The sequence below is a fragment of the Malania oleifera genome, chromosome 8, assembly GCF_029873635.1.
Source record: "Malania oleifera isolate guangnan ecotype guangnan chromosome 8, ASM2987363v1, whole genome shotgun sequence".
NCBI lineage: Eukaryota > Viridiplantae > Streptophyta > Magnoliopsida > Santalales > Ximeniaceae > Malania > Malania oleifera.
In genome coordinates, this window is record NC_080424.1 from 21,968,573 (window position 1) to 21,981,279 (window position 12,707).

Genomic DNA, 12,707 nt, shown 5'->3' on the forward strand with positions numbered 1-12,707 from the left:
GTATGATGGGGTAATGACTAGCGTCAGGATTAAGGGTAAACAGTACAGGGAATTTCAATCACAATAGGTGTAAAGGTCTGCTTATGAGTTCTTTTTTTACTTTTTTGATTGATAAGCTTACTAGGAATCTCCAATGTGAAGCCCAAAGGTGTAAATGTATGTAAGTGACATTGTCTACATTGATGAAACTAAAGGCGGAGTAAGATGTAAGCTATAATTATGGAGACATGCTTTAGAATCTATAGATTTTAAGATAAATTGAAATAAGACAAAATACATTAAATGTAATTTTTAGCCATTTTAAGAGGAATATTGGAGAAATATTAAACTTGATGGTCAAGAGATTCTTACCACTAGTTGATTCCAGTGTCTTGCATCTATTATACAGACCAAAAAAGATATTGAAGAAGATGTAATAGGCAGACTTAAAATAGATTGGATAAATGAAGTACTTCATATGAGCTGTGTGTGTAGAATACCACAAAAATTAAAAGGTAAGTTCCATTGGATAGCTATAAGACCAGCTATGCTATATGGATCATTAGTAAGCAATGTATCCCAAAAAAAAAGGTAAAAGTTATTGAAATGAGAATGCTAAGGTGGATAAGTAGTCTAAAGATAAATTAAGGCATGAACACACGCTGGTGATAGATTACAAATGACGCCTATAAAAATTAAAATAAAGGGCGGGCAGTTAAGATGGATTGGCACTTGCAACTTAGCTACTAAGTTGGAATGAGCTAACCGATATTAGAGGCAATAGGAGGCTATAGATCTTAGAATAACTTGGACTGAGATAGTGAATACAGATGTAATAGCACTTCGGTTTTTCCAATGACATTTCCCTAGATCATGCAAAATGGTCGAAGAGGATTCATGTAGCAAACCTCACCAAACGACTTAAGGCTTGGTTGTAATTGTCACTGTTGCTGCTGCACCCCTTAGATCATGAGAAAATCTTCAAAAGAGGAGCTACCCCAAAGTCAAAGAATCTCCCTAAACTGAACATTCTCACTAAAACCAACTCTGCATCTTACTCTACCAAGGAAAAACAATGAGGGATTCGACACACAGATTTCCAAGTATTCACATGGCTAACATTACTTACAACTTTAGAATCCCAGATATTCCATTGAAACTTGTACTTACCATGAATTAACTAATGCCACATTGATAAAGATTCTAAACGGATGCATCATAACCATTTTCTCACTAAAGATATGTTCTTCAACACCAGAACTCCCTAGAACCTGGGCTTACAACCAAATGGCGACTCTTGTTGTCACATGCTGCACAAGAAAAAATAATAAGTAAAGTAAAATAAATTGTTCATTAACTTTTCTAACTTGCAAGCTGCCCGAATCAGGATCCTATTCAAGCAGAAATACAACACATAAAATCTTAGGTTAGAGCTATCCAATTCCATTACCAAAAAAATTAATTAATTAATTAACTCAGAAACCCCTGCACCCATACAATAGCTTGGAATCCTATTCAAGTAGTAATACAACACAAAATCTTAAGTTAGGGCTATACAATTCCATCATCTAAAAATTAATTAATTAATTAATTAAGAAACCCCTACAACCATACAATCGCTTGGACACCATAAACCATTGGATCCCAACGCCCAGTTGAGAAAGATGCCAATTCAAAACCCACACTAGGCCACCATAGCATACTGAGAACACCATGATCTACATTAACACCCACAATCCTAGTGCCTTCTACAAAGTGTAAATAAGAAGAAAATATATATATATCGTCAATCCCCATCCACTTGATTCCTATTGCTAAACCTCCATCCAATCCTGTCAATCATCCAACTCAACGCATCCACAAGGACTATACTCAAAAAGAAAAAAAATACAAAGTGCTAGCCTTTGACTATTCTACATTCCTTAGTAAATACAAAGTGCTAGCCTTTGACTATTCTACATTCCTTAGTACCCTTAACCCTTTTGCTCATCTTTTACATACATACATACATACATACATACATATATATATATATATATATATATACCTTTTGAAACCATCCCGTTGCAAAAAACTCACAAGGAGATCAGATATTGGATCCTATACCAAAGCATAATCAAAAACATCCTCTTCCCCATAAAAACATGAGCATGCCACTCCAACCAAATCCCCCGCAAAACAGAAAAAATTGCAGACCTCCACAACACCAAGCATCTTTACCCATTCCAAAACCTAAACAAGAGAGAACCTACAAATCCTCTACCAACTCCAGACACGCCCAATTCTCTCCAAATATGCCAAAAAGATTATTCCTCACCCTCCAAGAAAAAGGGAATAAGAAATCCTCCAAGAAATAGTTAATGATTTCTAATTAACGCATTAACTATTTTGCTCCTTTTATTGTCATCTTTGGTCTTCATCATCTTGAATAAGATCTTCCTAATTATCTCATCTTTAATCTTTGACTATTCTATGTTCCTTTTTACCCTTAACCCTTTTCCTCTTCTTATATCATCTTTGGTCTTCATCATCTAGAATAAGGCCATCTTAATTATCTCATCCCATTACATATCAATTCTAAACTGAGTTATTTCTGCTTCACGCTATCATTTTTACAGTTCATCCATCCTAGATATACTCATGCGCCATATATGCCACTTAATAATTGTGCAAAAATAACAAGGAAAGAGTTCACAAGAAACAGTTTAGATGCTAATGATCTTATGCAACTGCCAATGACCTCAATTGTCTCTAGTACAAATGCCCAACATTCTTTTAGCCCTGTTACTTCTAGTTCAAGCTTTGCTCTAGCAAATTTATATTTTGGACAAAATCTTTCTGAATATATGAAGGCAGTTGCCCAAAAAGCAAACCAAATTTGATCTTTCTCAAACTTGGTAATGTGGTTTGCGATCTCTCTAATAGCAAAATGGTTGTGGAGGTACCCCTTAAAAGTAAATTCCTTATGGCATAAGGAGATTAAAAGTAAGTACGGGGTTCATCAAAATTGGTGGGACTCTGTAGGAAGAGGCCTTGTTTCTCATGCTAGCCCCTAGAAGTTCTTGTCTAAGGTGGATAATTTTTTCTTCCCCCTCATCCGTTTCAAAGCAGGTAAAGACAACAAGGTACAGTTTTTTTGGGAGGATGCATCACTTGTTTAAATTGTCTCCCTTCACAATGCAACTATCAGCACCTTTTTTTTCTGATGGGAGCTCTCACTGTCTTGCAATTTCCATTTTTTAGGAATCCCAACAAAAGAGAGGTTGACGACCTTACCGCTTTACTCAACGCTCTAAATCAATTTGTTCCATCCAATAGGGGAGATGAGAGGATGTGTATTGGCAATTCATCAGGTCTCTCTTCCAATAAATCTGTCTTCCTTCACGTAGTTTCTTCCCTTGGAGCCACGACATTTCAAATGCAAAGGTTCCCTTCAAGATTCACTTATATTTCACATTAGCACGCACGATTTGCTTCAAAATAGAAAGCACAACAAGGTTCTCAATCCTGACATGTGATGTGGCAAGAGTCCAATCTAATGCTCACCGCTTCCAGGATTGCAAGATTGCAACCCATCTCTAGATTACCGTCTTTTCTTGTTTTGGTGAAGCTTGGGTGCCACCTCAGGTGGTGGGCGAGCTTTTGCTCGTGAGATGCCAGGTTTCTGCAAGAGCACAGTTTTTGCTATTTTCTCGACCTTATGGATCAAGATGAATGAGAGAACCTTCAATGGCCACAACCTCTTCTTGTCTATAGTGGTACAGAGCAGTGTTTCCAGCCTCTCTCTGGGCTCATTCCTTTGGGGTTTTTTGGGGTTTACCGCTGTCTGATCTTGTTGGGGATAGGCAGACAGCGCTGTTTTAATATTTTTGGTTGCTTCTTTTGCTTTTTAGCTTCCCATGTTGTACTCTTTGTTTCATTGTCAATATAATTCTTGTTTATCATCAAGGAAAAATAGTTAATTAGAAGAAATCATTTAGAAATGGGGATGGTGAACAAAAATATCTCCAGGATATGGTGAACAATGTTACCTAGAAAACCGAGCCCGGCATTACGAGCTTCCGGATAATTTGAACAGTTGTTCATTCATACTCATGTCAAACAAGAATAATGTCGCTTATGGACTCTTCGTCTTCAAACAAATTATCCTAATATACCAAGCTCAGTAGCATGCATGTTACTATTATCCAACAAGAATCACACAACAATAAAAACCAAAATTTGCTAACTTCATAATACGCACAAATACCCTAGCATTTCCATACCTGACGAAGAGTCTTTCTCTGGCTTAATGCATACATGTTTTCTTGCTCATTGAAGCTCTTTTCTTGAGCCATATTGATGGGAGGAACAGTACATTTACTAGCCAAGTCAAAAGAATTCAGTGTCTCTTCATATCCATAGTGCAGTAAGTAGGAACGAACAATTCTGATAACCAAAAATCAGAATTCATTAGAGACAGAACACACTACAAGCAATTACTATCAAAAACTAAGGTTGTATTTGGGAGCACATATTTTAAACCTTGGATTTAGATTTGTGAGGATTTGGACGATATTTAATAAAATTTTGTACTGCGTTCTGTCAAAATCCATGTAAATCCAAATCCAAAATCTAAACTCCAAGCTCCCCAAACACAAGATCGAAGTGTGGGTAGAATCAATTACAAGGTAAGGCTTGAAATTTATTGACATCGTGAGTATTCATATTGAACCCTAAAACTGTGGTAGAATCAATTGCAAGACAATCCTCAGCAATAAAATGTTTGAAACAAGATTTTGAAGTATCAAGTGGAAGAGAAACAGCACTATAGTCTCTCGAAGATCCACCCCGTTTGATTTTATGCCCCTTAAGCTTGCCTAAAAGCTATCAAGGCATTAATTATTAGCATAGAACATTAAAACTATGGCATGTCATAAAAGCTATGTAGAGCCACTTCCAAGGTATGACTCAGCAATGAAATGTTTGCAGTAAGATTCAATGATAATAAGTGGAATAGAAACCACAACGTAATCTCTTAGGCAATAGTAATGCCATTTTTCCTCACTAAAAAAAGAGGAGAGAGGTAATAAGAAGAGAACAAAGAGAAGGATAAAATATCCTCCTAAAGGAAACAAAAGATAAGAAAAAACAGTTCAGGGAAAAAAAAAAGACACTAAAATACAAAAGCTAAAAAAGCAATCCAATCCTACTGAAAAAAAAAAAAAAAATAGAAGCAAGTCCAATTAAAATAATTGGAGAAACAAGCCCTTTGAACTAGTCATATTCAAAATTTAAAGAAACTTATTAGGAGGTGATACATCAACTACATTTTGTGTTATACAGACATGCAATAATCAGATTTCCAGGATATAAGAATACAACTTCAAAGGACAGGCATTCTTGACCATTTGTAAATATTCCTTAGCTGAACAAGCCTATACTAGGCTATGCTCTAATTTTAGAATTGGCATTTCTAATAAAGATTCATAATAAAATCTTCCTCCAATCATGTTAACATCTCAGTCCACTCATGACAAAATCTCAGTGCAAACATGCAGAACCTGTTCCCACCATTATATACCTAAAAAAATATTTTTAAGGGAGTTACCATGCAATTTTCTAATTTCTTAGGTCTTGCTATGAGAAAATACAATTTTCATGTTACTAGAAGAGAATATGCTGTATTAGCAATCATATGAAATGAGTGGGATATTTTTTTCTCTCTTGTTTCTTTTTAATTATTAATATCTACCGGGCAGACCAGGAGCTGTACTTATTCTCCAGGAAACAGCCATCTAACTGTTTTTTTTTTATAGAAAAATAAATTCATTAGATAAAGATAAAATTACAAGCAGAAGGGAGGACATCTCCTTAACAAAGTATGATAATCCTCAGGAAAACAAAAAAGAAAATTGCAAAAATAAACAATGACAAAAAACTCAAGACACCTTCAGAAGAGACATCCAATCGCACTGAACTTCTGAAACACACAATCCCTTGAAATTTCCATGGTTCATACACCATAAAGAAGCCATAAAAAGAATCTTTTCCCACATCAACCAATATGGTAACTTCTTCCCGGCAAATATTCGTGCATTACGTTCCTCCCACAAGCCCCAAAACACAGCAAATATAGCACAATTCCATAATGCAATTCCATCCTTCTTCCTCCCAAACCCCACAAAAGAAATCGCCAAGAACTCCTCCACCGTTCTAGAACAAACCCAGTTTTCTTCAAAGTAATTGAATAACCTGTTCCAAACCTTCCATAATCTCAGTACAAGAAAAGGTAAAACAAACTCTGAACAATCAAACCACAGCATACAAATATCAGGAAATAGAGCCTTTAAAGGTCTCCTCATCTGCAACAAGTCATTAGTATTTATCCTATTAAGCGCAACCAACCAAAGAAACACTTTGATTTTAGGGGGAATCTTGACCTTGGGAATTTACCTGAACCACGAATTCGAAGAAAGATTTACAAGAATAGACTCCTGAAGAATCCAACAACCAACATCGGCTATCATTTTCTCAGGACACCCTACAATTATCCAACATAATCAGTAAAGAAGATAACTCAATAGTTTACCTATCATTCAAGGCTACCCCAAAATGGAAAGGACCATCCGAATCTACTCTAAACAAAGAAATGGGATCATTTTGCCCTGAGCTCAATTGAAAAAGGCGAGGAAAGGAGGTGGACAAAACAACATCCCCCATACATAGGTCTTTCCAAAAACAGATATTACAACCCTTACCCAAAACAAATTTAATATGCAGAATAAAGAGAGGGTAAATTTGAGATATAACGCTCCACAAACTCTCCGAAGAGCATCCAAAACCCAAAATAGTATCCCATATTCCCATCCATTCCCATCAAGTCCAAATTTATTTTTGATAAGTCTATGCCACAACAAAGAAACCTCTAGTGGGAACCGCCAAAGCCACTTAGCTAGAAGAATCATGTTTCTAGACACCAAATTTCCAAGACCCAAACCTCCCTCCCCCTTACTCCTACAAACTACCTCCCAACTCACCAAATGATCCCTAGAACCTGCTACCCCTAACCGAAGAAAATCTCTCATTATTATCTCAATCCTACTAGTGACTCCCATTTGAATTTTAAAATTGAAAGAAAATACAATAGAATACTAGAAATACAAGCCTAAATAAGAGTAATCCTCCCTCCACCCATCTAAATGCTTGGGCACTCTTTCCACCACAGGATCCTAAAAACTAGATGATCAAGGATTACCTCCAAAAGGATCCCCCTGGATAGGACAATGGCCAACCCAGCTCAACGCACCCAACGTCCATGGCTAAATCCCTAACACATTCTGCAAACACGTTAATAGCTGCAATACCACTCTTACCCAAGTTAGTCTTAAGCCCCAAAACCCTTTCAAAATTTTTAAGGAGCCCCAAGATATTAATGAAATAAGGCTTATGATCCTCTAGAAAAAAGATAGTATCATCCGCAAATTGAAGGTGCAACACCATGATCTCCTCCCTACGCACTTTAAGGCCTTTCACCAAACCTCTATCCACAGCCCCTTCTACCATTCTACTCAAAAAATCAGCCACCAGCACAAACAAGAACATAGAAAGAGGATAGATATTCTTGTCTAATCCCTCTCGTGGCCTTGAACCAAGATTTGGGCTCACCATTCACTATCACCACAAAATTCACATTAAACATACAACCTTTCATCCATCTACGCCATCTCCAAACCCCTTCCTCACAAAAATCTTGCCCATAAAGTTCCAACTCACTCTATTGCAAGCTTTTTCGAAGTCCAACTTAAAAACAAGCCCATTCTTATTCCTCCTCCTTATATCATCAACGGTTTCATTCGCAATCAGGACTGCATGCATAATCTATTTACCCCCCCCCCCCCCCAACAAAAGCACTTTGGGCCTTAGAAATAGTCTTATCAAGCACCACACTTAACCTCTTAGCTAGCACTTTCGTGATTATTTTATGAACACTTGAAACTAGACTAATCGGTCTATAGTCAGACATCTTGATAGACCTATTTTTCTGAGGCACCAAACTTATAAATGTTGAATTAATACTCTTACTTAAAACCCCATTCCAATAGAATTCATTGAAAACCTTCATCAGGTCATTCCTCACCATCACCCAACAATCTTGATAAAAAGCTAAATTAAAATCACCAGGCCCAAAAGCTTTATCCCTCTCCATCCCAAAAAATGTAGCCCTAACTTCCTCTTCCTCGAAAGGTCTCTCTGACAAAGCTATCTCATCAACAAGCAAAGGATCCCCTTCTAATCCTTCCATCCGGTTTACTCTCATCCTCTTAAGTATACAGATTATAATAAAAATCAGTGATCCCAGAGGCAATTACATTAGGATCTGAGATAATAACCCCCATAATCCACATTCGATTCCCTAATCAAATTCTTTCTCATTTTTAGATTGGCTATGCGATGAAAAAATTTAGAAATACAATCCCCATCTCTAACCCATTTATGCTTTGTCTTCTACCTCCAACTTCTCATATCTTAAAAATTAGCTCTTCCAATTTGTTCTTCAGAGAAACCTTTTTAACCTCTTCCTCCCAAGAAAGGGCCACTCCTTCTTCCTTTCTATCTATCTCTTCCAACTTTCCTAGTTAATCCTAATGTGTCCAAACACCTCCCCTTTCCACACTTTCAAATTTTCTTTCAACCACTTCAACTTCTTTATAAATCTAAAACCCTACGAACCCCTTTCCACTCCCTCACTCCATAAGTCCCTAACCAAGGTCAAAAAGGAGCCATGCTCTAACAACATATTCTCAAACCTTAATAGGTTGGGACCCCAAGGCACATTCCTAGATTCCAACAATATTGGAAAATGATCAGAAGTGGGTATAGGTAGCATCACTTGAGAAAAATTAGGAAACTCCTCGTCCCAATCAATGGAAAAAAAAAAACCTATCGATTATACTATCAACATCCCTAGCCCCACCCACTAACCACGTAATATTAGCATTGCCCAAAGGAAGATCCCTCAACCCACACTCCTTGACAACAAAATCAACTTCTGCATAAAGACGTTACTTTTCTTAAGGGAACCTGACCGCATTAAAATCACCTCCAACTAACCACCTAGGCGAGCATAAGCAAGAAACAAAATTTAGCCCATCCCAAAAATTTCCCCTAAAAGCAGGTCAAGAAGGGCCTTACACAAAGGAAATCGACCATTGACCCCTATCTTTAATATCAAGCAAGATAGAAAGAGAGAAAAAACACACTAAATTGTCCACTCTAGTAATAGACCTAGTGTCCCACAACACTAGAATGCCACCTGCTGCACCCCAAGAAAGTATAAAGTCCCAATCCTTACATTGTTCTTCCCAAATCCGTCTAACTACCTGCCCGCCTATTAAGTCAAGCTTAGTCTCCTGGACTAAGACAATATCTAGGGAATTCCTTAACAGAACCTCCTTAATTAGACTTCTCTTCCAAATATCCCCTAAACCCCTAACATTCCAATTAATAATCTTCTTAGTCTAACGCGATTACCCCTTTCCGTGCACCCTACCCTCCCCCATAACTGATGGTCGAAAAAATCAAATTTTTAACTCTTTTTCCACCTTTTTTTTCCTCTCGTTAGTTTTTGGACTCCCCCCCAATTTAACTTCAACTTCAGTGGGACTCACTAACTTCAGCCCCATAACATTTAAGAGCTCGTTCAAGTCTCTATAGTCCCTCTCACTAACCCCTCAATTAGCACCGAAGTCACTCCCCCATTACTTCCCTCATTGTAGCATAAAGAATCAGTAGAACAAAAGGACTGAACAGTAGCAGGAAGAATACATTTTTCAAGTTCCGAAGAATTCGAATCGGCCCCTAGAGCATCTATCTCCTCACCACTGCCCCTCCCGACACCTAAAGGGCTAACATCGATGTCCACTTTAATGGGAATAAGCTCAGGAGCAAAGGACAAATACCTCTCGTCAAGCAAAGTTGTCTTTTGATCAGAATTATTCTTAATAGAACTATCTAATCCTTGCCCAATATCAAAAGACAATAAAGAACTCTCTTCTTGTGCAAGTTGAGATTATGAGATTGCTTCTTACTTAGCAATAATTCTTCCTCTTTTTCGTCAAAACACAAATCTCCAACAAGTTCTTCTCAATTATCTTCTCCTCCCATATCTAACTCCCCTATCTACTCTTGAGCTCCTCTCACCCTCACTAAACTCGTCAAATTTAGTATCTTCATATACGACTGAATGTATCACTTAGCTACAACTTGGGTCTGTTTCATAAGAGAACCAGCCCTCTTTCTATTGCATTGCTTGTTGTACTTGCACCAGATCCTCTACACAGACATGTTGCCTAGTTACATCATCAGTAATCTCTATTTCCTCTTCAGCCACTTCAACCTTCACCACACTTGATTCCATATTCAAGTCTTTGGAAAGATCAGTCATTTCCTTTAACGATAAATTAATCTGAGTATGCTTGCTGGAAGCCTTCATCTCTGGGCTAATTTTTGTATTTTCTTCAACATTTTTTGTCTCAGTACTTTCCTCACTAGTCCGTGTCTGAGCCTGTACCAAATCATATGTCCAAACCCATGCCCGACATTCCCCAAAAAAAAATTAATTCGGCTTTTGAGAATGTGAGATTTGGCAGAGTGCTTTCAAGGAGGAAGGTGGCTATCCCTGAATTTGTGCAACTCCAAGACTCCAACTCGGATCTTGAGAATGAGGTAACAATTTCTAACCCTTCATTGCAAGCTAAAACCAAACCTTAGGTCAATGACCAAGATCTTCCCATTGCCGTTAGAAAAGGAACTAGATAGTGCAGAAAACAACCTTTATATCCTCTCTCACATTTCTTGTCCTTCAAAAATTTTTCACCATCCCATAGATCCTTCCATGTTAGCTTAAACACCATTGTCATCCCTACCACCTTATCCGAGGCTTTATCCAATGAGAAATGGAAACAAGCTATGAATGTGGAGATGGAGGAGTTGGAAAAAAACAAAACCTAGGATTTGGTGAAATTGCCAACAGGAAAGAAACCCATGGGGTGTAATTGTGTAAATGGGTTTACACTATGAGGTATACAGCAGATAGATCAATAGAGAGATACAAGGCAAGGTTAATGGCCAAGGGTTATACTCAAACCTATGGAATTGGAATTGACTACCTAGAGACTTTTGCTCCAATTGCGAAGATGAACACTGTTAGAACCTTGTTGTCTCTAGCAGCTAATTATGGATGGGACTTGCAGCAGTTTGATGCCAAGAATGCATTTTTGCATGGAGAGCTAGAGGAAGAAATTTATATGGAAGTCCCGCCAGGTTATGGGAATAATTTGGCTGCTCATACTGTGTGCAAGCTAAAGAAAGCCTTGTACGGTCTTAAACAATCACCACGGGAATGGTTTGGAAGGTTTGCAAGAGTTATGATGGATATGGTATATAGACAGAGCCAAGGGGATCATATATTGTTCATTAAACACTCACCTTCAAGAGGAGTCACAGCCCTCTTGGTACATGTCGATGATATAATGGTGACGGGGAATGATGACAAGAAGCAACAGATTTTGAGTCAGTGTTTGGCTAAGGAGTTTAAGATCAAGGTGCTAGGGAGGCTGAAATATTTTCTTGGGATCGAGGTGGCTCACTCTAGACAAGGCATTTTTATATCTCAACAGAAGTACGTTACAGATCTCCTCAAAGAAACCGGCAAGATGGCGTGCAAACCAGCAAGTACTCCAATAGATCCAAATATTAGACTTGGAAGGGCAGAGGAGGATGCTGCAGTAGATAGAGAAATGTACCAATGCCTAGAAGGAAGACTCACTTACCTGTCTCACACATGACCAGATTTAGCTTATGCAGTGAGTGTGATTAGTCAATTTATGCATAGCCCGAAGGAAGTCCATCTGCAGGCAGCTCACCGAGTGTTACAATAAGTCAAAAGGGCACCAAGAAAAGGTATTCTATTTAAAAGGAACGGAAGCTTAGTTCTTGAGCCATACGCGGATGCCGATTATGCTAGGTCGATTGTTGACAAGAGGTCGACCTCTAGATATTGCACCTTTCTTGGCGGAAATCTTGTGACGTGGAGGAGTAAGAAACAAAATGTGGTGGCTCGGTCTAGTGCGTAGGCAGAATTCCGAGCAATGGCTTAGGGTGTATGTGAACTACTTTGGTTCAAGATTATCTTAGAAGACATGAAGATTAAGTAGGATGGTCCGATGAGACTCTGTTGTGATAATAAGTCCGCAATCAACATAGCTCATAATCCGGTACAGCATGATCGAACAAAGCACATTGAAATTGATAGACACTTCATCAAAGAAAAGTTGGAGAGCGGATTGATTTGTACACCTTATGTGTCTACACATGGTAGACTTGCTAATGTACATACCAAGGGGTTAAGCAGTTCAGTTTTTCAGAGTATTGTATCCAAGCTGGGAATGGAAAATACCTATTCGCCAGCTTGAGGGGGAGTGTGGGAAAGCATGTTTAATGACTTGTATTCTATACGTGTATAGTAGCTATTTTAGGAAATTTTGTAACAACTTGGATTCCTAAAATTAGACTGATTCGGTTAGTTTCCTATTCTGTTAGAATATCCCATAAATCATGGGATGCGATATAACCTAGTTAATTTTCCTTTTCTGCTGCTAGGGTTGATGTATATAGCTAACGTTTTGTGTATTATTTGAAATAATGAAGAAAATTCTTCCACGAAGTGTTTCTCAGTTTGTGTCAAC

General features: G+C 38.0%; 1 protein-coding gene across 1 annotated transcript in view; it reads right to left on the minus strand.

Moving 5' to 3' along the window:
- Positions 1-12,707, minus strand: part of LOC131162330 (ran-binding protein M homolog) — an 89,381-nt gene that overhangs the window by 48,966 nt on the left and 27,708 nt on the right. Inside the window, exon 6 of the mRNA XM_058118684.1 lies at positions 4,245-4,407. Coding sequence (XP_057974667.1) covers positions 4,245-4,407 — 163 coding nt within the window. The remainder of the gene's footprint in view (positions 1-4,244; positions 4,408-12,707) is intronic.